This window comes from Macadamia integrifolia, chromosome 4 (assembly GCF_013358625.1).
Source record: "Macadamia integrifolia cultivar HAES 741 chromosome 4, SCU_Mint_v3, whole genome shotgun sequence".
NCBI lineage: Eukaryota > Viridiplantae > Streptophyta > Magnoliopsida > Proteales > Proteaceae > Macadamia > Macadamia integrifolia.
In genome coordinates, this window is record NC_056560.1 from 14,766,887 (window position 1) to 14,794,296 (window position 27,410).

The window sequence follows — 27,410 nt, forward strand, 5'->3', positions numbered from 1 at the left end:
TACATTGATTGCCTGGTGTGGGGAGGTGTAGGTAAGCCCTTTAGGAATCCTCCCATTCGCTTCAATTTTATGTGGATCTAGTGGTTGTGGACAAATCTCCTACAGTTCCACCCTTCACTCTCGACACCCCACTCCCCCATCCTCCCTCCAGCTACTGCTCCCTCTAGCAACTTTCCAATTAGACATAAGATTTATTCCAACATTTGGGGACATGCTATTTTAGGCATGTATGTATCTGATTGAAGGGTGGTTTGAACGTCAATCAATGGAGAGGATCTGGATTTGATTCCCTTCTCATCTCCCCAAACGGAGGGAGGAACTTCAATCTCATACTAAAGATTTCAGAGTTCAGCCTAGGGGTGCCAATCCCAATCCCACACCGATTGGATTGATCGGGTCTGACCATTTAAAGACCAATCAATTTGCACTAATTATCAAACGTGTCGGGCCTAAGCGTGGCTCATTTATAAACAAATAGTACATGGTGCAAAGGGTAAGCCCGATAGGCCTTCCGACCGGCCCTGGCCATTCACAAGCTCTACTCAGACCAATACGTTTAGCACGACCAATTATATGTATATTTTAGTCTTTTTGGGATAGAATAGGGTATATATTGATATTTTTTTTTCAATCATTGAATGTAATTAAATGTATTATATTTTCAAAATTGTTGATGATTTAACAAAATAAATTAAAGTATTTTAAATTAAGAAAAATAAAGACCGTTTAAAGCCTAATTATAGCTTGATTAGTCTGAATAGGAGAAGCCCGATTAAAACCCAAAATCCAACTAAGCCCAACATGATACCGATCCAGACCGACTCATTCTTTTTTTTTTTAGGGTGAATGAAAATATATTAAAGAAAAGAAAAAAGGAAATACAAAGCCAAGCCATAGGCCATCCAAAGGCCAAAGCCCAGACAAATGAAGAACCAAAGGAAGAGGACAAAACAACCATCAAGGGGGATACAAGAAAAAAACTAGGGGTGGGGGCAAATTACATACTAAGAAAAGAATGGTATAGTAAAAGAAGTGGGAAAGGAGAAACAAAAGATATAGGCTTCATCAAAATTAAGGGGGAGGGGAGACAAGTGAAAAATCTTAAGCCAAAGCAAGATGTCTATTGACAGAGGCCCGCTAGACCCAATCGAGACCAACCTGGCCCAAATTGACACCCTAGTTCAGCACAAAGAAAATATGGTAATAAAGTAATATTTCGGCCCGCAAGAAATAGAAAAAGTACATTTTCCTCTTATGAAAAGGGAATTTTTTTTTGCTTATTTTGTTTTTTGTTTTTTTGTTTTTTTTTAAGAACTGGAAAGCGAATGTGTACGTGAATTGGAAAGCTATGCCTTTAAAAAATCTTATCTAATAAAGCTTACAGGTAGGGGTGTCAATTCATAAATCGAACGGGTAAAATCGGACGGATCAAACCGATAATAACCCAGATCGAACCGAATTGAAGCTTTATTGGTTCGATTTGGTTTCGAGTATTGCAACCCCAAAACCAAATCGAACCGCACCGAAAACCGGATGAACCCAAAACCAAATCGAAACCAAACCGGTAAGAAACCGAAACACTCCAAAATTCATTAAAAAAAATCAAAATTTGCATAGTTTTGTATACATTTGTATGGAAAGTCGAATCCAAACTAGACCAAAAACCAAAACCAACCTGGTTACAAATCGATTTAAGAAACCGAAGTTCAGCAGTTCAGCATTTGGTTGTTTCCTAATGGCAACATACCGGTTTAAAAAATCGATCCAAACCAAAATGAACCTGATAAATCCAAACCGGTACCAACCCGAATCCAAACCAAACCGAAGCCGACACCGGACCAAAACCGATAAATCCTTAATGGGTCGGTTTCGGTCAGTTCCAAAGTCACACCGAAACCTGTGGAACCAAACCCAAACCACATCAACCCGGACCGTTGACACCCCTACTTTTAGGTAAATGTTGAAAATTATTGTTTCATTAGATAGTGAAACACTTATAATACAACTTGATGAATTATTTTTTGTGCCAAATCACTGCCACAGGGACCGGGTTCACAGGGGTTTTAATTAGTCGTTTATGTTAAAAAAATTTATCCAATCAGTGTGTCCGGCCTACATGACCAATTATGTATTGGTGATCTGTTAGATATATCTCATTGGTCTTCAATTTTATTGAAGCATTTCTATATTTTACAATAGTTGGTATCAGCGCTTATGCAAGATTACCAAATAATTGTAGGACATACTCACTCGGACACACAAGAGGATGACTCAACCTGTGATGAGGATGCACGCCATTTGGTCCTACGCCTTCCCCATAAGGACAAACGACTTCCTTGTAAAGCAAGTATCAAGTCAAGAACGCCTAATTGCCTGAAGTCTCCCGTAGACGATAAAACACACCTATCGTCCCTCCTAGAAGTCATATGGCAAAACTTCCTCCTCCATTGGTAGGTTGAGAACAGCATAGAATTGACCCCACATCCAAGAAACTCCAAGCATCTACACAAAACGAAGATAGGAAGATGATAGGAAACACCACCCTAACCACTTCACGGTTCACCTCTTTTACCTTCAGTAGACTAGTAGTTGCTCTCCTCTCGCTACTCTATATAAACGAAGCAGCTTGCTTTAGTGGCCACCCACAACAACTTTCCTCAAAAAGAAGAAGGAAATGATGAAGTGGGGGGAGTTATGGACGAGCATAAGCTCAACAGCTGCGGCTATCATGTTCGGGTGGGCTATTTTCCAGCAGTACATCCCCTACCAACTCCGAGGTTACGTTCGGAAATATTTCCAGAGATTCCTACCCTTCCTTTACCCAAACATTCACATCGCCTTCCACGAGTACACCGCCGACCGCTTCAAGCGCAGTGAGGTCTACTCCACCATCGAAGCCTACCTCAGCTCCAAATCCTCCAAGCGGGCAAGGCGTCTCAAGGCCGATGCCGGCGAGAATACCCGTAACCTCATACTCAGCATGGATGAACACGAGCAGGTCACCGATGAGTTCCAAGGCGTCAAACTCTTGTGGTCTTCCAACATGACCTCCTCCAACACTCCTTTATACTCTTTCTACCCTCCTTCCGACGGCAAGCGCTACTACACTCTCACCTTTCACAAGCGCTACAGAGACCTCGTCACCGCCTCTTACCTCAACCATATCATGGAACAAGGCAAAGCCGTCGGAGTCAAAAACCGGCAAAGGAAGCTCCACACCAACAACAAGAGCGAAAGCTTTAGTATGTACGGCTACAAGAAATCGGCGTGGAGTCATGTGGTGTTCGACCACCCAGCCACGTTTCGGACTCTGGCGATGGAGCCCCAAAAGAAGAAGGAGATTATGGACGACCTCATTAACTTCAGTAACAGCAAGGACTACTACAGGAAGATTGGTAAGGCTTGGAAGCGAGGCTACTTGCTGTACGGTCCTCCCGGAACTGGTAAGTCTTCTATGATTGCTGCCATGGCTAATCTCTTGGATTACGATATCTACGATCTCGAATTAACGTCCGTGAAGGACAATACGGAGCTGCGGAAGCTTCTGATCGAGACTAGTAGCAAGTCGATCATCGTGATTGAAGACATTGATTGCTCCCTCGATCTCACCGGCCAAAGGACGAACAAGAAGAAGAAGACGGAGGAGGAGAAAGAGAAAAAGGAAGGGGAAGGTAGCCCAGCAGCAGCCGTTAAAAAGGAAGCGGAGAGGAGTATGGAAAAGGAGAGCAAAGTGACTCTATCCGGCCTTCTCAATTTCATAGATGGGCTCTGGTCTGCCTGCGGAGTAGAGAGGCTTATCGTGTTCACCACGAACTATGTGGAGAAACTGGATCCTGCTCTCATTAGGAGGGGTCGGATGGACAAGCATATCGAGCTGTCCTACTGCAGCTTCGAAGGGTTCAAGGTTTTTGCCAAGAATTATCTGGACCTGGATTCACACCCTCTGTTCGAGACGATTCAAGAGTTGATTAAAGACACCCAGATTACTCCGGCCGACGTTGCAGAGAATTTGATGCCTAAATCCTTTGGGGAAAATGCCAAGGAGGACTGTCTGGAGGCACTGATCCGTGCTCTCCAAGTGGCTAAAGAAGAAGCGAGAGTAAAGGCAGAGGAAGCATTAGCGGAGGCAACCAGAGAGGAGGCGTCTTCGAGGACAACCAAAGATGAACAAGAGAAGGAATCCAGAGGTGAAGACAAGGAGGGCGAGTCAACCCAGTTGGAAGACAACGATGCGGTTTGAAGAGAGAACCAGACCGGACCAACTAGCTTAGGACTACATACCGTTCGTTTCTTGCCGTGTTTGAATTTAGATTTGGACGGGATGTAACATTGAATGGGCTCAAGGTCAGTCTTCTTTGTTTCTTTAATAAGGAAGCCCACGTAGGTAGGAGTCGTCAAGATTCGAGATTCGAGATTCGAGAGTAGGAGGTAGGTGATTTTTCTAACTATGACGTTTTTTTGTGTTTTTTGTTTCAACAAATGCACTTTTAAATACTTTTAATGGCAGTACAAAAGGGGAGTACAATGGATCTCAGACGTGGCCTGATCTAAACTCATTAAGAACAACATAACCAATAAGCACAGAGAGAGAGAGAGAGAGCCATCCGACTGACAGTACGTCGACACATATAATAAGTCTTTTCTTTGTATTCCTTATAATTCTTTGGATGATTTACATTAACTTTTCCTGTCGTTTATTCAAATTATATCATCTCTCTAAAAATAAAAAAATTACGTTTAAATCTATCTCAACTAACACCCGTGGGAAAGATATTAGTTTTTAAGATAAAAAGACGATTTTATCCCTCCTCCTTCTTCTGCTTCTTCTTCTTCTTCTGCTTCTGTCAAAAATTAGTTTCAGAAGTGCAGTGACAACACATTGCCAGCAGCTCACATCTCTGGCCAAATCCCTACTGAGGTTGGGAGGGATTTACATCAGAGTCAGAAAAGAAGAAAAAAGGAAAAGCACATATCTTGGAGATGGTACAAATGAAGGTCTGCTCTCCGTCTTCCAACCTGAAACGGTTCAGGACCATCTGGACCATCGTGATTAGGTTCCGATGCGACGAAACGACGCCCTTGCTGGCGCCGGTGGTGCCAGATGAGTAAAGCAACGTTGCTGTGTCGTCTAGTCTCACTCGGTTTCCGAGTTCGCTCGGATCCTTCTTCATCATATTTACAAGCGAGGAGACGATCTTGGCCTGTTTGATGGAGAGGTTGTCGTGTTGAGTGGTGAAGTTGTCGTGTTGAGTGGTGAAGGCCATGATGGGTTTGGAATCAGCGATCTGTTTGCAGATCTCTTGAGGGGTGTTGAGAGGGTTAGTGGTGGTGATAATGGCACCGAGAGACATGACGGACAGGCAGATTACTGGGAAGAAGATGTAATTGGGGGAAAGGAGAAGGACAACATTGCCATTTCGAACACCCATCTCGGACAAACAGGAAGTGACAGAATCAACCGCACGCCAGACTTTGAGGAAGAAGAATGGGGAAAAAAAAGCATGGATTTTTAGAAGAGAAATATAAAGAAAAATCTGTAAATACAGAGACCAAATTTGAGTTTTGACCCAGTTCTTCAACTAACCTAAAAATAATCATAGATAGCATCCATAAGACACAAGGTTTGGAATTTCTCTTTACCTCATAATTGCGTTAGGAGCTTGGAGTTTTTCCACTGTAATACCACATCCTATGGCACCGAATCCAATCACCACCATTTGTCATTTGGTCGGATCAACGAATTCTGCATCTGAGACGGCGGAGAGTTCAACTTGGCTTATATCGTCATCGTCAATCGGAGCTGGGAGGTTAAGATCTATCAAATTGTCTGCAAATTTAGCAGTATTTGTAGCTGTAGTTGAACCAGAGAGATGGGATTTCTTGTGCCCACCAAGAGCTTGACAAGACCCAAAAACTCTGAAACAAACAGGGCATTCATGGATTTTCCGATCGGCAGTCATATTTTGTCTTGTTCATTATCAAGAGCTATCTTGAAATTTAAGGTGATTCTATATATACTGAAACTGGTTTTTGGCAAAAGAAGAAGAAGAAGAAGAAAGAAAAAGGGAGTGAAATCGTCTTTTCCATTTAAAATAACTAACATTTCTCCCGGTGTTAATTTAGGTGGATTTAAATGTAATTTTTCAATTTTGAAGGGATAATATAATTTGAGCAAATGAGAGGGGAGGTTGATGTAAATCACTCTAATTCTCTTTTGATCAATCTTGTGACACATAGCTCGGATCTTCATTTTCTCGCTCCACTTATGAGCAAGGGATAGAAGATGTGAGGTGAGATAGGATGTGAGGTAAAATCCTTCCTATCTCGCAAGAGAGCCATAAAATCTTATATTTTTAGATTTCATCTCATGTGAGAATAACAAATGAGATTAGTGTAAAGAGTGCTCAGCGAGTTTGAAAAATGACTATATCTCCCTTATACAAGTTTTCCAAAAACCTACAAGGAAATTTACTAATCGGAGAAAAAACTTACCCCTATATAAAAATAAAGCGCCTGTTAACCTAGCAAGAAATGGCCTACCTGTCAGATTTTATGATTATTCTTTATCTTATATAATCTACGTAAGATGATTCTTGACAAACTTGCACTTTGGTCTTTGCTTATTTTCTTTAATCCTCTTTGTTTATACATTATTAGAATTGTATTACTGTTCACTTCTGAGGCATATTGAATTATTAGTGGCACATTGACTCATTTCAGACTATTAATTGGGAAATAAAATAATATTTTGGCCGGCAAGAAATAGCAAAGAAAATATTTCTTCACATATAAAAGCCCCAAAAAACGGAGGAGAAATGTTACCATCAATTAGAAGAAAGCTTTGCTTCTAATAAATCCTACCAAATAAAACTTCCTGTACGTAAAATGTTGAATGTTAAGATACCTTAGAGGACTTGCATTCACAGGGGTAAATTATGTTTAAGGGAAATAATTTCTATGGGGGAGTACTGTGATCCCAATAGCCAGACACATAGGGGTAGGGGTAGGGGTAGGGGTAGACGTTGGGAGTAATGACTTGCCCAATCTCATGAAATGTAAAATAATGCTGAAATTGACAGATTTGGCTCTTCTCCTGAGCTCTCATTGCCCTGGTTCGCTCATAACTATTCAGGCGTATGTCCAAATAGTGATTTAACGACTGTGCTTCTACCAGGCAAAACAGAGGCGTCGTGCCCAGAGCCCAGAGTTGTTGAATCACCAATTGGACATGTTTCGATCACCCAGGTAGTTATGAGTAAGACGTAGGTGATCTGCGCCCAGGAGAGGATCCAGATCCGAAATTGGCAGTGCAATACTCAAGTGCAGCCAAGAACAATGATTGGATGAGGGTGGGGAGCCACGCAAAAATGGGTAGTGTGGCACTATAGCAGATGCAAAAAAGGAGAGCATGAGACAACGAGGAAGGGTGATGGGGCAGTCATTGGGGCGATTTGGATCCGTTGCCTGTACATACGATCACCTTATCATACATATGAGGATCCAACACTTATCTCTTTTATTTTCAAATATATCCCTTCTTCACTTGTAATAGCAAAACGTGGGATATGTATAGGCTTCTCACATGTACGGTTAGGCAATTGTATGTATAGCGGATCCAAACTCATCACTAGGATGATGGATTAATATATAAACAGATGGGTGATTTGCAGATTTTAAAATGCCAGGGAAAAAAGAAGGGTCAAACTCTTTTTTCGGGTGAATATAAAAGAAGTTGTTGGTATAATTGAAGTGACTTTTAGAGGATGGAAGAGTAGCATCAAGTCTTGTACTCTAGCTCTAACCCCACATACAAGAAACTAGGAAGCTCGTATACAAGTGACACTCAAGGAGGATGCAAGGAAGCAAGAAATACGGATCCTAATCTTCTTCAATGCCTTAAATTTTTACAACCATTCGATTTTAAAAATGTATAAGTATTACATGCATAGAGATAGTTAACTTAAGGAGGTAGTGCAATTGGTGAGCAACGGACTTGGTACGAGCCGTAAACTTGGATATCCTAAGTTTGACTTCCATTAGGTACATCTTGAGCCACTCATACGGGGTGTTTAGTGCCACCGATGAAAAACACTACTACAAACTAACCTTCTGCAAGCGCTACAGGGATCTCGTCATGGTCTCTTATGTCCCATTTCTTGCCATTTATATGGTGAAGGAGAATATATATATGGATGCAGAAAGGACAAGTGTAATCCTCTTATGTACATCTAGGTGAACAAATGTGCAGAGGATCTATTTCCATTCTCGTGGTTTGGCACTCCCAAGTATGAAGGTGGATTTCTAGTATACTTCTAATTACGTATTGGATACTATCACTTCTTATGAAATTGGCAAATCTTTTTTTTATTTCTTATTTGTGTATTTGGTGACCTAATTAGATCCCAACGGCAACAAGTTTGGGATCAATTGGTGGCTTTGGGAACTAACAGGAATGCAGAATGATTGATGTTTAGAGAACTAATATGTCAAGTTTCAAAGCAACGTTAGATGTTTGCCACCTATGAACTTGTGTAGTAGAGATCACCTTTCACAAGGTATGATAGGCAATTGGGAAATACTAATGTCAAAATCAGATTAGAGAAAGCACTTTCCAATCATTCTTGGAAGTTACATTATGGAGATGTAGTTTTTTTCCAAATCATCCATTGGTTAGGAACACTCCCCAGAAGAAGGCCATTACATTTTTTAAACAATTTGGTTCAAACAACCAGATTGCAAATAGTTTGCTTCCCATGCCTAGTCTACTGATTGTTATGGATCCACATCATCAATTATGGAAGAGAAATTAAGTCTTTGGTACAAGACATGATTCTTTAAATTTGTTAACTACTTCAAAACTCAATAAATTTCGATCAATTTCAATTTAATCGGAATTGGCAAGAATCGACAAGAAGCAATCTAAACCCCAAAAATTGATAATTCAAAAACTAAGGGTCCGTTTGATAACGTTTCTGTTGTTTCTGTTTCAAGAAACGGCAGAAACATAAATTTCCGTTTCTAGAAACAGAAACGGAATTGAAGGTGTTTGATAAGTCATGTTTTTAGAAGTCAATAGTAACCAATGAAAGAATGGCCACAAGTCATTTCCAGAAACGGCGAAACAAGTTGTACTTGTTTCGCCTAGGTCGTTTCTTGAACCATAAATAAGTAAAAATTTCTATTTCTATTTCTGAAAATAAGTGAAATGAAACAGTTTTATCAAACGCTTTTTACTCCGTTTCTTGAAACGTTATCAAACGGGCCCTAAAATTTGATCTTGTAATAGTAACTCCAAGTCCTAAATTTTAAACCTGTAATAGTAACCCAAAGCCCTAAATTTTAAACTTATAATGTAATACAAAGCTAAATGCATAGGATTCAGATCCTCCCCAGTGGGGGAGTGGCTAGAGAGGAACCAACAAGACGTAAAAGAGAAGAGAGAAACATGGGTTTCACTTTCTCTCTCCTATTTTGTGTCTTACTGGTCCATCCCCAACTACACCCGGTTGGAGAGAATCTAGATCCAAATTAAATGTGAACCTCAACCAATTAATTTTTATTCAAATAAATATGCTAATTTATTTTTAGTGAAATGTTTCATAAATTCTAATGTATGACTATGATTAACACTTACTGGTTAAGTTGGAATTGTTTCATAAACCATTATATATGAATATCCTCACTTCTTCTTCTATAGTCATTTTAGGCATACCCGTAGCTCTTTTTTATTCTTTCAATTTGAATCCGTTCACTCCTTATTAGGACATCCTCAAGTCTCTATTAAACAAAGTCATACCACCTCAAATGACTTTCACGGAGTTTGTCATTGATCGGGACAACTCCCAAAACAAATTTAATATGCTTATTCATTATTTTATCCTTCTTAGTTTTACTGCACATCCATTTTAACATCCTCATCTCAGCCACACATAACTTCTTAATATGGTTTCTTCTTAACTACCCAACATTCTGCCTCATATATCTTAGCTAGATGCACAATAGTCCTATAGAATATGTCTATTGATCTTTTGAAATAAGATTATTATATTACACGTAGAGGAAATAAATATGATAGAAATAGATCTTCTACTTTCTCATGCTTGGTCACTTTCTCAATTTTACCTTCTGACTACTGCCTTAGTTTGGTAGTGAACTTGTTCTAATATACAAGATCTTGGATGTCAACCCTCAAATTCGAGGGAAGAATAGAAAGATCTATTAACCAATTAAAACCTCAGTCAATTTCATCGAAATTGTTTTGAATCAACCATAAGCAACATAAACCCCGAAAACTAGTGATAGTAACTCAAAACCCTAAATCTTAAACTTGTAATAGGAATCTCAACCAATTACTTTTAATTAAATGAAATTAAATATTTTATTTTTTGGTGAAAACATAAATGATTAATACTTATGTGTAACTTTACTCAATAATTGGAATCGGATAGATTCGACAAGAACCAGCCAATACCCTAGACTAATAGTTTCATAATATTAGTAGTTTTAGAATTTTTTTTATTTAAAAAAAAAATACATATATGGTGACAGTAATAAAAATATCACTGAAAAGCTATATAAAGTAGTTGATTTTATTACCACCACAAAGTAAGTCATTTATCATTGGCAGGCATCTCAATTATTTGGCAGGTTTTTCTCATTTAAAAAAAGAAAAAAATTAAGAAGCTTTGTATGTCCCTAATAGAATGGCTTGATCTACTTCTACTCGTGGTTAATGAAATATTATAATTCGTTTAGAAGTTTTTTACCAAAATTGACTAAGTTGTTAATGCTTATAATAAGCCAGGTCCTGAGAGTTTCCTGACCAAGAATTACTTGGATCTAAATTCATACCCATTTTTAGACAAGGTGGGTTGCTTGAGGACAACCCACATGACCCAAAGAATTTGATACCTAAGGCTAAGAACATCAACAAAGATGCAAAGATTTCCTTGGAGAATTTAATTCAAGCTCTTCATGTGGGATCAAGATCCTCTTCTAAGCGGTGATCATTCAGGTCTTTTTCATAGTTAATTGGACCATCAACACGTGTTCAAGTGGTGATCAAACAGCTCTCGATGCAACATCTCTACTTTGATCAATAGAAATATAACCATTGAATCATTACTTGAACACATATCGATCATCTAGATAACTATTGATTGACACGTACGGTCACCACTAAAGAGAGGAACCGAACCCCCTTCATGTGGCCCAGATTATGGTGGAGCGAATTAGCCTATGGCAAAAACCCAAGAATAGAGGATGACAAGTCTTGTTTTGCCAGTCTCGCTGGTCTACTTCCTCCAAAGAAAATAAAAGCGGGGAAACTAGTCAACCAAACACTACCAGACAATGAAAGCTGGTGGTGATTGATGACTCGACTGTGACATTCTAGCCAATGGTTTCTCTCTCTCGCTAATTGCTTGGTGGTTACATTCTGTCTACTTGGCTTGTCACTCGCAAGGAATTGGAATTAGATGCTTAATTAAGGATTTCATCAAAATAAGATAATGAATATAATACAAATTAACATAAAATATTAAAATACAAATGCTGGATGGCATGGTGATTAACCTTCTTAAAAATATATATAAATGGGATACAAACAATAAGAAACAATTTATATATATATATATATATATATAGGATGACAAACTCTGGTTGCAGAGAATCATGAGGAATTCCTCTCCAACACAGGAGCTGAAGAGGGATCAATGAGTAGAAAGAAATACAAAACCCTCAATGATCTCCCTCTAGCACGATCGGGTTGAAGAAGATTTTAATCCAATTGGAAAATTGATCCATATCCTCTTCAACGTGGGAGAAAACCTAGTGCACAACCAATGATTAGGGGCATTCCGGGCACACCCAGAAATTTGAATGCAAAACCTGAAAAGCTCCAGTCTGAATCCTAGGAGAATGCAATCTATCACAAGGCATGTTGAATAATTAATGTCACATGACTCACATTGACTCAATTTAGACCAACCAATTGGGCAATAGAATTATATTTGGGCCGCCAAGATAGAAAATAAATCATTTCTTTATGTAAAATGTATACAAATTTTCCGTCCATTGAAAGAAAGTTATGACTTTAATAAATCCTAATTAATAAAGCTTCCTAAAAGTCTTGAATGTGGAGATACCTCATAGAACTTACAAGGATATATATTATGTTTTAATTAGATAATGGAACACTTGGAATTTGGTTACACCAATTTTTGGATTCTTATAGTATATTGTTTGACCAATTCCGTATCGGATAGATACAGTATACAACCGGTAAAGAGTCTGGGTCCCCTATCCACTTGGGATGCCTCCCCACATGGGATGCGTCAACGAAATAGAATCTTCACCCATCATATTCCAATTTAATTATTTCCTCTCACCATGTGGGGAGGCACCCCACGAAGCCTAGGATGAGACCAATCGTTGTGTGGTCCTTGCCTCTTGGTGGCATTTTACCTTTATAGTAATAATTAAAAAAATATATAGTAAACACCGGTTTGATAGGATGGTTTATGTCCGGATTTCGATCTTTTGTGGTGCAACAAGGCGTATGGCGCATATCCAACGCCTTAGGCTGCGTTTGGTCGCCTTAGGCTTTGTGCTTGAGAGAGTGAGAGAAAGAATTATAGAGAGAAACGAGACTATCATGAGATGATGAGAGGATAGATTTTGTAAGGGATGGAAGGAGAGATTTTAAGTGGTGTTTTTTTTTATATCTCTCTCCATAGATTTAATTCTCTATCTCTCTCTCCTCCCTTGTGCTCCACTTTTTTTCATCCCATAAGAGATTTAAATATGGAGGGAGAGATTTTAGGAGCTGTTTTTTTTAGGTATATCTCTCTCCATAGATTTAATACTCTCTCTCTCTTCCCCCACTTGTGCTTCACGTTTTTTTATATCCCTCTTTTGTTATTTTTTTGTCAAATAATGATAGATATTTATATGAAGAGAGAGAGAGAGAGAGAGAGAGAGAGAGAGAGAGATTTAAGGAGTATTAGCAAGGATTACTTCCCCCTTTCTCCTTCACATTTAGAAAGAGATAGAAATAATTTTTTTTTCATCTTCCATTTTGAGGGGTTTTTTGGTCATTTGAATTTTATTTTATTTTTTTGTGTTTTTTGGTGATTTGAAATTTTTTTTTTAATAAATGTCAATCTTTTTTTGTCTTTTTGAAAAAGTAAACAAAAGACAGGGAGTACGTACTTTTTAATAGTAATAATAACATGACAGTATGATAGTATGATATGATACATGACGAAAATAAAAAGAGTAATTTATATCCCCCTCCCCTACATTTTGCTTTTATTCCAACCCCCTCTCTTGTGTATTCAAATATTCCGCAGACCTCCCTTGTCAAATAACGTTGTTAGTTGTAGATGTTAAAATACGATTTTACCCTTCGGCCTTTAACAGTTTATTCGTTTTTCAATTTTACCCTTATCCCTACCCTCTAACCCCCAATATGAAACCCTCACATTTCACTCACCCTCATCACCACGACGACGGTGACAGCGATGGCGACGAAGAGACCGACCGATCTCCACCGCGACGATCAAGCATGATTGATAGCGATGAAGAGGCCGACCGATCTCGACCGTCCTGTGATGTAAGTTTCTGCAACCATTAATGGTTCAGATATCACACAACACTATCTCAGCTAACTTCTCCCCCAACCATTTTGTCAATGAAAAACCACCTCTTCAAAATTTTCTTGTCACTACCGTTATGTGAGCAGTCCATCAAACAAAAGCTTCTTGAAAACTGGTAGTCAAATAAATTTTCGACATCAAGAAATTCCTCAAACCAAAAACAGTGCAATGGTTCTCTGGATTTGCCAATGCCATGAGTTGCTTGATGGTGAAGAGGAAAGGCAGAAGTTCCCCTCCTGGGAGTTGAACGGTAACAGCGGTGGAGTCGATGCCATCTTTCTCCACGAACTTGATGGTGTCGTCAAGGGACACCTCGAAAGGTCCCTCAATCTTGTTGTAGGTCATACGGGTCATGAGCTTCATCTTCTGGAACTTAGGTGTGGTGGTCTTGCTCACACCCTTGGCTTGACGTTGAAAGATGTTGGCTCCAAGCATAATTTCTCTCCCTTGTTGAATGTATTTTGAGAAGAGGAGAGGTCTGATAAAGTAGTTGATTTGATTACCATTGCAAATTAAGCCATTTATCATTGGCACAGATGGAGAATTGAACCTGAGACTGTGCGTCTAATCCATACAATCCCCAGTTCATCCTAACCATCTGGGCAACTCACGTGTGGATATAAAATAAATAAGAAAATACACACACATTCACATAATGCGTTCGATCCCACTACCTTCTCTCCCGAATGCCTGTTTCACAAGTCGAAGCTACCACCACTATACTATCCTAATATTCATACTCATGGTTGATAGAATCTTGTTAATGCTTATTATAAGGTCAAGTCTGAGAGTCTCCTGACCAAGAATTATCTAAACTTCTATTCACACCTTTTTATAGGCAAGTTTTTTTTTTGATAGATTTTCTAGGCAAGATGGGTTTGCTTGAAGATCGAAACCCAAATGACCTAGAAAAATTGACACCTAAGGCTCAGACCATCAACGGTATGCAAAGACTTCCCTGAAAAAATGAATTCAAGCTGTTCATGTGGCCTAGGTTATAGAGGAGGTGATTAAGCTCTAGCAAAAACCCGTGAATAGAGGACAAGTCTTGATTCACTGATCTTTTTCCTTAAAAGTAAATAAATAAATAAATAATAATAATAATAATAATAAATAATAATAAATAAAATACATTAACTGGTCAATCAAATACTGCCTGACAATGAAAGCTTGTGGGTGAGACTCGACGGTGACGTACTAGTCAATTGTCTCTCTCTCTCTCTTCTCTTTGCTTGGTGGTTACGTTTTGTTTACTTGGCTTGGCACTTTGCAAAGAATTGTAATTAGATTGTTAATTAAAGATTTCACCAAAATAAGATAATGAATATTATCTTATAAATTAACATAAAATATTAAAATACTTTTTGAAAAAGACGTAAGCATGATCATCTTGCGCGCGTTTGGCTGCATACGTCATAAGGGTCCTGTTTTGTTATTAATCACTGTAGTCTGTAGATTACATTGAATATATGTACTATCAAATTTTATATTAGGAGATGGTCCCTTTGCACGGGCTTAAATGTTATTACAAATCTTTTTATCATATAATAATATAATAATTCTTTTTTTGTTTTTCTTTAGATATTTGACAAACTCGCATTTGGGTCTTTTCTTTAATCCACTTTGTTTTATATATTATTTGAATAAGATTATTATTCATCCCAACATATTCACCAGTTACATAATTCTTTATGTTTGCAGGGAAAGAAATATATGGACTCTCTTATGATCTGGATGGCATGGTGATCAACCCCCTTAAAACATATATAAATAGGATATAAATAATACATAGGATGATAAACTCTGGTTGTAGAGGATCATAAGGAAATCCTCTCCAGCCCGGGGTGTTGGAGATGGATTAATGAGGACAACATATACTCAAAAAAGGAGAGAGAGATACAAAACTTTCAATGATCCCTCTCTAGCACGATCAGGTTGAAGAAAATCTTAATCCAATAGGAAAATTGATCCAGATGAGAAAGAGCCTAGCACATATCCAATGATTAGGAGCTCCAAACACACTCAAATATTTAGGTGCACACCCCAACAGGCTTCCGTTTTAGATGTGGCTGAACTCTCCCTTGCTCTTAAAAATATCAGAATCATAAGAGAATACAACCTGTCACGCGGCATATTGAATAATTAATGTCACATATTGACTCATTTTAGACCAATCAATTGGGTAATAAAATTATATTTGCGCTAACAAGATTGAAAATAAATTTTATTCTTTATATAAAAAGCACCAAAAAGAGGACAAAGGTTTCCGTCAATTGGAAGAAGAAAGCTATGACTTTAATAAATCCTACCCAATAAAGCTTCCTTTTTTTTTTTTTTTTTTTTTTTTTTTTTTTTTTTTTTTAGTAAGACCTAATAAAGCTTCCTCACTTAGAAGGATGTATATCATGTTTAATTAAATAATGGAACACTTGGAATTAGATTATACGAACTTTTTAATTCTTATCATGTCAAATTAGTATAATAGATTTTGACCAATTCCAAATCGGATAGATATAGAATGTAACCGGCAAGGAATCTGGACTCTGGATCCTCTATCCACTTAAATGGGATGCCTCCCCACATGGGATGGTGCCAACGAAATAGAGTAGAATCTTCACCCATCTGATTTCACTTTATTTATTGGCAGAAAGAAGCCTACCAGACGAGCAAGTAATTGGACAGTCTTTAACTCTTCTTCCCCGGTTGTTGGGGCATGACCTTTCTCCATGTTATTTGATAATAATTAAAATAAAAAAAAAATCTATTATGAGAAACTCTTATTTATTTATTATAATAATTACTCTATTTCTCAGTGACTTTTCATAGTATCAAGTCTTGTACTCGTGCTTTGACCCCACATCCGAGAAACTACGTAGGAAGCTCCTACCTAGGAAGATGTGATCGAGGGAGAAGGAAACTACTACCTTCACCACTTCACCCCCTTTGCTCTTACTCTCTGTGTATAAGAAGCAAGTTTGTCGATACAGCCAATTTACTGAAGAAGAAGAAGAAAGAAATGATGATGAACGGGGAGTTATGGACGAGCTTAGCCTCAACAGCTGCGGCCATAACGATCGCCTGGACCATGTTTCAGCAATATTTCCCTAACCAACTCCGTGACTACCTTATTAAATACGGCCATCAAATCGTAACCTTCTTCTACCCATACATCCAAATCAGCTTCCACGAGTACACCGCCGACCGTTTCAAGCGAAGCGAGGTCTATTCCACCATTGAAGCCTACCTCAGCTCCAACTCCTCCGAGCGCGCAAAGCGTCTCAAGGCTGATGCCGGCAAGGACACCCGCAAACTCGTACTCAGCATGGACGACTACGAGGAGGTCACCGATGACTTCAAAGGGATCAAATTCTGGTGGTCTTCCAACAAGACCGTCCCCAAAAATCCTTCATTCTCTTTCTACCCGGCATCCGGCGGCAAGCGCTTCTACAAACTCACCTTCCATAAGCGCTACAGGGATCTCGTCACCGTCTCTTACCTCAACCATGTCATGGATGAAGGCAAAGCCCTCGGAGTTAAAAACCGGCAACGGAAGCTCCTTACCAACAACAAGAGCGATAACTGGTACGGGTACAAGAGATCGGTGTGGAGTCATGTGGTGTTCGAACACCCGGCCACGTTTCAGACGCTGGCGATGGAACCCCAAAAGAAGAAGGAGATCATGGACGATCTCATTAACTTCAGTAAGAGCAAGGACTACTACAAGAAGATTGGTAAGTCTCGGAAGCGTGGCTACTTGCTCTACGGCCCTCCCGGAACGGGTAAGTCTTCGATGATTGCCGCCATGGCTAATCTATTGGATTACGACATCTATGATGTGGAACTGACGGCAGTGAAGGACAATACGGAGCTGCGGAAGCTGTTGATCGAGACAAGTAGCAAGTCGATCATCGTGATTGAAGACATCGATTGCTCCCTTGATCTAACAGGTCAAAGGAAGAAGAAGGAGGAGATGGAGAAAGAGAAAAAGGAAGGGGAAGGTGAAGGTGAAGGTGACCCAGCAACAGCCGTTAAAAAGGAAGCGGAGAAGGGGAAGGATAAGGAGAGCAAAGTGACTCTATCTGGCCTTCTCAACTTCATAGATGGACTCTGGTCGGCCTGCGGAGGAGAGAGGCTTATCGTGTTCACCACAAACTATGTGGAGAAACTGGACCCTGCCCTCATAAGGAGGGGTCGGATGGACAAGCACATCGAGATGTCCTACTGCAGCTTCGAAGGGTTCAAGGTTCTTGCCAAGAATTACCTGGACCTGGATTCGCACCCTCTGTTCGAGACTATTCATGGGTTAATAGACGAAACCCAGATTACTCCCGCCGACGTTGCAGAGAATTTGATGCCTAAATCCTTCGGGGGAAATGCTAAGGTGGACTGTCTGGAGGCACTGATCCGTGCTCTCCAAGTTGCAAAAGAAGAAGCGAGAGTGAAGGCCGAGGAAGCATTAGCAGCTACAGCCACCAGTGAGGAGGATTCTTCCACGTCGACAAAGAAAGCACTCGAGAAGAAATCGTTGATCAAAATTGAAGACAACGAGGCCGGGTCGACCCAGTTGGAAAACAATAATACGGTTTGAGAAGAGAACCAGAATCAGACCAATTAGCTAGGCATTAGGAATTACATTCTGTCCTTCCCGATGATTAGTGATAATGCATGCATGCATGTAAATATTTTATGGTTGTTAAAAAAAATAATAAATAAATAAAATTGTATATGCTCCAGGTCATCTTTTATATTTAAACGGTTATTTCCGCTATTGCAGTTCTCAGAATCATGGCATAACATAAGGTGCACATGTATCATGTGTGCAGTCAATAAGTGTGGTCTGATGGGGCTTCACAAGAATAATATGAATCTATTGAAGTCAGTTTTTTTTTTTTTTTTCGATTCGATATTGAAATCAGTTAATAGAATGTGACACAATTCCCAAACCATGCAATACTTATCGGTTTGTTTCCGAGAGGTGGAATAAAATTACCTTAAAAATTATATTATATTTATGCCTGATAACACTCAGATCCAGCCAATCCGTATCAGTATCAAGTAAGACTGGTGTGACACCACTAATGGTACCCATAACCTACCTCTCTTCCTAATTTTTTGTTAGCTCAATTTAAATCAGTTGTGAAGCAAGCTGGGTTCCATCTAGATAGTTTATGTCTTGTGATTTTCCTTTTATTCACTAGTTAGTAAGGGTTTTTTTATGTCAATAACGTGTGCAACAGTATAATTCAATTTCGATCCAGGATTATAGGCACAATGTATTACCTCAGTCATGAGTTTTTGACTTTGATGACGAATGGAGTCTTTTTCTTACCAAAAAATAAAATAAATTATTTGTCTTTCTTTCAAAATTGTAGCATTCTCTTTGGTTTCTACTTCCGATAATTCTCTCTTACTCTTCCTTCAATGGTCTCTATTGGTGTATTTATCTCTTTGCAATTCTAAAGTGTGTATTTTTCAATAATATTTCTTTCATCAAAGTTTTTGTTCACAAGAGTTAATCATTTAGGGAGAGATCGATATTTAAATTTATATTTTTTGGAATTCAAGTTTTAAATTAAGGTTCTAGAGTTAATCATTTGTGGTGAGATTAATATTTAAATGATGAAAAGCACCATTAGGCATGCTATAATGACAATGCAATTTTCCAAAAAATGACATTGTAATTTTCAGATACACACACACAAAAATAAATAAATACAACGCATTTTTTTTTTTTTTTTGAGGAGTGTTCTATGAATCTGCATTAGAAAAATTTAGTCTTATGATCAAAATACCCCTTTATACAATGGAATGTTATGATGCATGAATGAGATTATAGGGACATCCTTTAATGCTGAAAAACTATATTTAATCATATTTTTAGTGGCATGAAATTACTATTGGTAATTTTATGAATTTCAAAATTAAGGTAAAATGGTCAAGTGCCAAAAATCCCATGTTGGGTACATCCTCACATGGGGAACGCCAATGAAATAGAATCTTCATCTATCTGATTTTCAATGTAGATTCTATTTCATTGGCTCACACCATGTGGAGACGCACCCCACGAAGCCTAGGATCAGACCAATCCATGTGTGGTTACCGAACTTCTACATATCGAATTTTGAAAGAAAGGAAGTCAATCTGGTGGTTTGTACCCATCTCGTCAAAGCATGTTCTGCTCTTAGGTCTCCAGTTGGAATCATCCCCACATCATCTTCACCCCTGCACACCTTTCACCCCTTCCACTCCCTCCCTCTGATCCAGTCAAGCCTGCTTCCTTGCTCTATAAGCAGTCCTGAAGCTGAATTGCCTAAAGTCTCCGCATAAGCTGATAACATCAACCCACAATAGTCTTCCTTTATGAATATTTATGGCAAAAAGAAGCCTTGAGGATGGATCCTCTCCTGGCCCATGACCTCCAGTAGCAATCTCGCACAATTCAAAAGGGTGTGAAGGCCACCTCTGAGATCCTCACTACTTGAATGATGTGAGATTGTTCCAGGAAGAAGAGGATCCAGACACCTATGAGAAATGCAAGAAAAGTAGGGACTCGGCTCCTTTCCTTAGTGCCCATGACCCAGGTCTTGTCTATAGAGCGCGAACCACATGATGAAGTGATGATCCAACGGTTCTTGGGCCTCGTTCTCTAAACCTTTGTCAACACCTTGTTCTCCATGCCTTTCTTAAACCGTTGGATCATTGCCTCGCCATGTGGCACTCGTCCAAGTAACTATAGGCCGACCTAGGTGATGGGTGCTAAGGTGATCAGCCAAATTTGAAAAGTAGTTGGACACCTTCTCTAGCGTATGAGAAAATATGAAGTGACTTTTCATGGTATCAAGTAGGCTAGTATCAAATCTTGTACGCTAGCTCTGAGCCTCTCACCCCACATCCAAGAAGTAGGATCGTTTGTAATAGCGACGGCAATCAGAGAGGAGGCAGGACACTTCCATGTCGGCAAACGAGCACAAGAGAAGAAGTAGTTGACCAAAAATGAAGACATTGAGGCAAGGTCAACCTAGTTGGAAAACAATTATACGATTTGACGTGAGATCGAGGACATCCTTTGGAAAACTGACCCCTTAGGTTAATATGTTGACCCTTGGGTCATCCCTTAGTTGAACCGACCTCTCAGGTCATCCCTTGGTAGAGCCGAACCGACCTCTCATATAGCCTCCTCAAGGAGTCCGATCTGATTCCAATGATTGTGGGAACAATCCCAAGGATCACTAATTCCCAGCTCAGCAAATCTTATTGCTTGGAGATTTCCTAACAAATAAGATGACACTTACCTAATTGGACTCTTCCAAGAGATTTTCTAACAAGAGTGACTACTTGCCCAAATAAGACTCTCCTCAACTGTCTCTCTTCATTCACTGCTTATAAATATCAAGGTAAGCCCCCAAAAAAGTGGATCGATGATTTCATAAAAAAATCTCTCTTGAGTAACTGTTGTTGAAAAATGTGACTTAAGCATCGGAGGTTCTCCCATCGGATCAACCCAGCTCTCTTTACTCTTCTCTGCATGTCTAGCATGGAGTACCAAGTCTTGCAAGGAAGATCACCCGGTCAATTTTTATTGCAGTAGTGACCAAAATCCTAAATTTTAAATTTGTAATAGTAACTCAAAGCTCTAAATTTTAAACTTATAATAGTAATCCAAATCTAAACGCATAGGATTCAAATCCTCTCCAGCGGGGGGTGGCTGGAGAAAGACCAACAAGATGTAAAACAGAAGAGAAAAAAATGGGTTTCACTTTCTTGCTGGGGAGTGGTTGGAGAGATCTAGATCCAAATCAGTACCTCAACCACTTAATTTTAATTAAAATAAATATGCTATTTTAGTTTTAGTGAAATATTTCATAAATCCTAATGTATGAATATGATTTTAATTTATGAGTAACTTTACTCAATAAGTTGCAAATGTATTATAAATCCTAATATATAAATATCCTCACTTCTTTTATGGTTATTTTAGGCTTACCTCTAGCATTTTTTGCTCTTTCAATTTGAATCCGCTTACTTCTTATTAGGGCATCTTCTAGTCTCCTTTGAACAAGTTCATACCATCTCAAATGATTTTCACGAAGATTGTCATTGGTCGGGGTAACTCCCAAAATATCTCTAATATGCTCATTGATTACTTTATCCTCCCTATTTTTACCGCACATCTAATTTAACATCTTCATCGATCTCCGCCATATATAACTTCTCATGTATGTCTTTTCTTGATTGCCCAACATCCTACCCCATACATCATAGCTAAATGCACAACAATCCTGTAGAATGTCTAATCATCTTTTAAAATAAGAATATTATACTACATGTAGACGAAATAAAAATGATAGAAACAGATCTTCTACTTTCTCATGCTTGGTCGCTTTTTCAATTTTATTCACTTTGATTTCCTTCTAACTATTGCCTTGGTTTGGTAGTGAGCTTGTTCTGATATACGAGATTTTGGATGTCAAGCCTCAAATTCGAAGGGAAGAATCGAAAGATCTGTTAACCAACTAAAACCTCATTCAATTTCATCGAAATTAGCTAGAATCATCCAAAGCAACCTAAACCCCAAAAACTGGTGATAGTAACGCAAAACCCTAAACTTGTAATAATAACCCAAAGCTAAATGTGGTCCTCAACCAATTACTTTTAGTTAAAACAAATATTTTATTTTTGGTGACAGTATGAATATGGTTCAACACTTCAACTTATGTGTAACTTTACCCATTAAGTTGGAATATGATAGATTCAATAAAAATCAGCCAATACCCTAGACTAATAGCTTCATCATATTAGTAGTCATAGAAAATTTTTTTATTTATATATTTGGTGATAATAATAAAAATACCACTGAAATGCTAAAGTAGCTGATTTTATTACCACCCCAAATTAAGCCATTTATCATTGGCGGGCACCCCGATATTTGGCAGGTTTTTCTCATTAAAGAAAAAAATAGAGAGTTAGGAAGCTTTGTATGTTCCGAATAGAATGGTTTGACCTATTTTGAACTCATGATTGATAGAATCTTGGTAATGCTTATTATAAGGTCAGGTCTGACTAAGAATTATCTGAATTTCTTCTTTTTTTTTTTTTTTTACCAAGGAAAGAAGAGTAGTATTAGGATAGAAAAGTTATACAATAGCAAGTGAAGGGTTAGCCAGCTTCCTTACCAAAGCCATAGCTGGGTCATCGAGGCTTTTATACACAAAAGTGATGGAGCGGGATAAGTTAAATATTTTACAAAAAGTGGTGAAATAAAGCAGCAGCCAAGTGCCCCTGGATGGCTGTGGAAGGAGGTGGATCAGGTTTCGGCTACAGAATCAGACTTCGTTGATCACCCAATGTCCTGCTTCTGCCTGTAAGAGACCATGGAGGATTCCTTCCGCTTCACACACTTCTGGATTATCAACGTTAGTATCACCTAACTCCATGAGCCTAAACTCACCCTTTGAGAGGATTCCCCAAGCCCAGTGCTGACCTAAGTGGAAAAGATTAGAAGAACTAGTGCAAATTAGATCTGTACAAGACAAAAAAGGGAGAGTAGGGTTTGTAGTCAAGCAGGGTGGACCATCTGTAGGTATAAAAGAATGAGAGGTTAGTACCACATTATATAGATAAAGATCTGTAATCCACTGGTTAATATGAACCAAAATACTTGATGGGTTAGGAGAAACATGAGAAAGTAAAACCTCATTCATGTGTTTCCATATAAAATATAATGTAATAGCTATTACCGAAAATACACATTGGTGATTCACATGTGATATGAACCAAAATACTTGATCACACCCGTTTCTTAGACAAGGTGGGTTTGCTTGAAGAAACACAGATGTCCCAAAAAAATTGATACCTAAGGTTCAGACCATCAACGGGAATGCAAGGATTTTCCTGGAAAAACTAATTCAAGCTCTTCATGTGGCCCAGGTTATAGAGGAGGTGATTAGCTCTGGCAAAAACTGAAGAATAGAGAGGAAAAGGAGCACAAGTCTTGTTTCGTTGGTCTTCTTATTGCTTTAAAAATAAAATAAAGGAGAATTTACTATAACTCCCCTACACTTGGCCTATAGTTATTAAAACTCCCCTACATTTTACTTTTTTACTGATCCCTTGTTTTTTTATTGTTACATCTCTTTTTTTTTCTGCTGTTTTTAAATATCCAGATTACCCTTCCTTTTCATTTGTAACCTATTACATTTTTTTTCAAATTGATTGGTTCAAAACATGGTTTGAACCAAACCACTTACAAGTTTTGTTTTATCTAATCATCAAGGATATTGACATAGTTGATATGTCCTTAAAGATATTATTTATTTATTTATTATTTTTATTTCATTCTTATCCAATCATCAGGGATGTTGTTTATTTATTATTACTAGTATTTTTTTTTTAATCTTATTCATCATCACAAATTTAGCAATCTATGTTTTTATCGATATTAAATTGGTACGGTTTTAGTCAATTTAAGGATTAAAAAAAATTAAAAACGTGTGGTACCTGATTGGAACATATGATATCGATATAGATATCGATCGAATACAAAATCATTCTTTTTTGAATTTACAATATCCTTGATGATTGTATGAGACAAAACTTGTTAATAGTTTGGTTCAAATCATGTTTTGAACCAATTACAAATGAAAAGGAAATGTAATTTAGGTTTTAAAAAGAGCAGGGGAGAAAGAAAAATAAAAAAGAATGATAATAAATTCCTCTAAAATAAAATAAAATAAAAAATAAAATAAAAATACACATACTGGTCAACCAAAGACTGCCTGACAATGAAAGCTCGTGGTGGCTGATGACTCGACTCTCTCTCTCTCTCTCTCTCTCTCTCTCTTTCTTTCTTTCTTTTTGCTTGGTGGATACGTTTTGTTTACTTGGCTTGGGCACTTGCAAGAAATAGTAATTAGATTCTTAATTAAAGATTTCACCAAAATAAGATAATGAATATAATATAAATTAACATAAAATATTAAAATATTTTTTTAAATATACGTAAGCATGTATCATCTTGCGGGCGTTTGTCGGCATACGTCATAATTAAGGGTCCTGTTTTGTGATTAATCACTGTAGGTTACATTAAATCTATCTCCTATCAAATTTTATATTAGGAGATGGTCTCTTTGCACGGGCTTAAATGCTATTACAAATCTTAAATGCCATTACAAATCTTTTTATCATATAATATTTCTTTTTTTGTTATTCTTTAGATACTTGATATACTCACATTTGGTTTTTGTTTATTTTCTTTAATTCTCTTTGTTTATATATTATTAGAATATGATTACTATTCATCCCAACATACCTAGCAGTTATATAATTCTTTATGTTTGCGAGGAAAGAAATTTATAGACTCTTATGATCTAGATGGATGGTGATCAACCTTCTTAAAACATATATAAATAGGATATAAAGAATAAAAAACAAATAATATATAAAATGACAAACTCTGGCAGTAGAGGACCATGAGGAAATCCTCTTCAGCCCCTGATGTTGGAGAAGGGCTAAAAAGGAGAGACAGAGAGACATACATTCAAAAAACTGAGATAGAGATACAAAACTATCAATAATCCCTCTTGGGTTGAAGAAGATCTTAATATTTGGAAAATTGATTCAGAACGTCTTCAATGCGAAAGAGAACTTAGTACACATCCACTGATTGGGAGCATTCTGGCACACATTTAAAAATTTGGGTGCACGCCCCAAGAAGCTTCAATTATTGAATAATTAATGTCACATTGACTCATTTTAGACTAATCAATTGGGCAATAAAATAATATTTGGGCTGGCAAGATAGAAAATAAATTCTTTCTCTATTAAAAAGCACAAAAAGCAAGGACAAAAGTTTCCGTCAATTGGAAGAAAGCTATGACCTACCCAATAAAGCTTCCTAAACTTTAGTGAACTTTCACTCACAATGCTATATATTATGTTTAATTAGATAATGGAACACTTCGAATTAGGTTATACGAAATTTTTTTATTCTTATCATTTCAAATTAGTAGTAATACAAAAGATTTTGACCAATTCCAAATATGACAGATATTTAGTATGTAACCGATAAAATGTCTAGATCTTCTGTCCACTTGGGATGCCTCCCCACATGGGGTAACACCAATGAAATAGAATCTTCACCCATCTAATTCCACTTTATTGGCACGAAGCCTAGGATCAGACCAATGCTTGTGTAGTCACCGACATTCTACACCTCCATCTAGTTTTCATTCTCCAGTTTTCAGTTCCATATTTTGATCTTTTTTTGTATATTGTTTCATTTTGTTTGTTGGGGTCCATTGGCTCTTGGTGGTAATTTATCTTCATAATTTTAAAATGAAAAATAAATAAATGCAGACGGCAGTTTGATCAGGTGATTTACATCCAACGGCATGAAACAAGGTCTAGGCTTCTTGAAGTTCTCCAGTTCGAATCCTCCCCATAGCATTTTCACCACTGCACATGAAGCACACTTGAAGTCAAGCCGAGTTGCATCAAGTCTCCAGAAGACAATAACATGTTCCTACGGTGACTACAGTCCTCCTATACAGAATATTTATGGCAGACAGAAGCCTCCAAGAAAAGTAAGGCATCGTTTAACAACGTTTTGTTTCTGTCGTTTCAGTGTTTTCTTAATCTCAGAAATGAAGAAATAAAAAAGGTTGTTGTGCCTGATAAATCTCTCGACTATTTGAACATAAAAAGAGGCAACCAAACCCTCTCCCTTTTGGGAATATGATGAATTGTGTAAGAATCTAGCAGTGGAATAAATCCGGGGAGAGGTAATGAGAACGAGGAGGCAATCAAGCCCATATGGTAGAAGAACTGATTCATTTGTCCAACCATTACTGAACTTTAGACAATCAAGAAGAAGAGTAATCTGAGAGGGGGAGAGAATTGGACTCTAGAAGATGAGGAGGAGGAAGAAGAAGCCTTCTCTGCTCGTCGTTGTTCGACACTGTTTGTCGCCGCTGCCGTTGCTCGTCACGGATAGTGATCGCCAGTGCTCTTAATGTCAAGGTATATTAGGTATCGACTTGGAGATGGGCATAATGGATTTGGGGATGGGATTTATTAGATGGGTATAGTAGTCATTTTAACTTTTCACTTAACAGTGACTGACGGTAAGGGGTCTGAGTCTAATTTGGTGAAACAAATGGGATGTTCTTATAATTGTGGCATTCTTCAGGGGGTGGCGCTGTAAATTACCCTTTTATTTACAGTGCCACCCCCTGGAGAATGCCACAATTATAAGAGCACCCCCTCTATTTCACCAAATTAGACTCAGACCCCCTACTGTCAGTCATTGTTAAGAAATATACCTTATTTGCTTGTGTCAGCAACTATATTTTATTTTAAATACCAAAATATCTTTACGAAATATGAAGTACCAAAAATACCCTTGCAAGAAGTTAATATTTTTTTCACTTAAATCATAATTGTTGGACTACCGGCAATCGTTCAAAGCAGCAATAAAGGCTTTGGCGACAGACGACGACCGGCAGGAAGTAAGAAGTAAGAGGAAGCAAGGAATGGTGAGCCGCTCCATGCTCTAGTTCTGAAAGAAATAGAAACAGAGCATGAGAGAGAGAGAGAGAGAGAGAGAGAGAGAGAGAGAGAGAGAGAGAGAGAGAGAAGGAAGAAGAACAATGGAGAGTCTAGAGGAAGTGGAGTGAGTGAGTGTGATGTGAGGTGGGGAAGACCGGAGAGAAAAACACAGAAAAAGAGTAGGGAGAGAGAATTTAATCTTCTATA

General features: G+C 38.1%; 3 protein-coding genes across 5 annotated transcripts in view; 2 read left to right on the top strand and 1 right to left on the bottom strand.

The window, feature by feature from the left end:
• The first annotated feature begins 2,519 nt into the window (after positions 1-2,519).
• Positions 2,520-4,534, top strand: LOC122076505 (AAA-ATPase ASD, mitochondrial-like). Its single transcript, XM_042641817.1, has one exon. The coding sequence runs from the start codon at positions 2,675-2,677 to the stop codon at positions 4,238-4,240; it is 1,566 nt and encodes a 521-aa protein (XP_042497751.1). The 5' UTR covers positions 2,520-2,674; the 3' UTR covers positions 4,241-4,534.
• Positions 4,535-13,500: 8,966 nt separating this feature from the next.
• Positions 13,501-14,093, bottom strand: LOC122076273 (oxygen-evolving enhancer protein 1, chloroplastic-like). Its single transcript, XM_042641595.1, has 2 exons — positions 13,755-14,093; positions 13,501-13,623 (listed from the first exon to the last, which is right to left on the bottom strand). The coding sequence occupies exons 1-2, from the start codon at positions 14,091-14,093 to the stop codon at positions 13,501-13,503; spliced, it is 462 nt and encodes a 153-aa protein (XP_042497529.1).
• A 2,453-nt stretch (positions 14,094-16,546) lies between these two features.
• LOC122075509 (AAA-ATPase ASD, mitochondrial-like) overlaps positions 16,547-27,410 on the top strand; it is a 19,074-nt gene continuing 8,210 nt past the window's right edge. Inside the window, exon 1 of one of the 3 annotated variants that reach the window (XM_042640563.1) lies at positions 16,547-18,110. In XM_042640563.1, the coding sequence (XP_042496497.1) occupies positions 16,675-18,110 (1,436 nt within the window). In that variant the 5' untranslated portion in view covers positions 16,547-16,674. Of the gene's footprint in view, positions 18,386-27,410 lie in introns of those variants that run through there. The other 2 variants (XM_042640562.1, XM_042640561.1) reach the window with 2 other exon arrangements.

Bases quoted from the DNA above. Each gene is read 5' to 3' on its own strand.
- LOC122076273 (XM_042641595.1), bottom strand. From the start codon at position 14,093: ATGCTTGGAGCCAACATCTTTCAACGTCAAGCCAAGGGTGTGAGCAAG. The intron at 13,624-13,754 runs GTTTGATGGACT...TAATGGTTGCAG, and splicing joins CCAGTTTTCAAGAAGCTTTT to AAACTTACATCACAGGACGG.
- LOC122076505 (XM_042641817.1), top strand. From the start codon at position 2,675: ATGATGAAGTGGGGGGAGTTATGGACGAGCATAAGCTCAACAGCTGCG.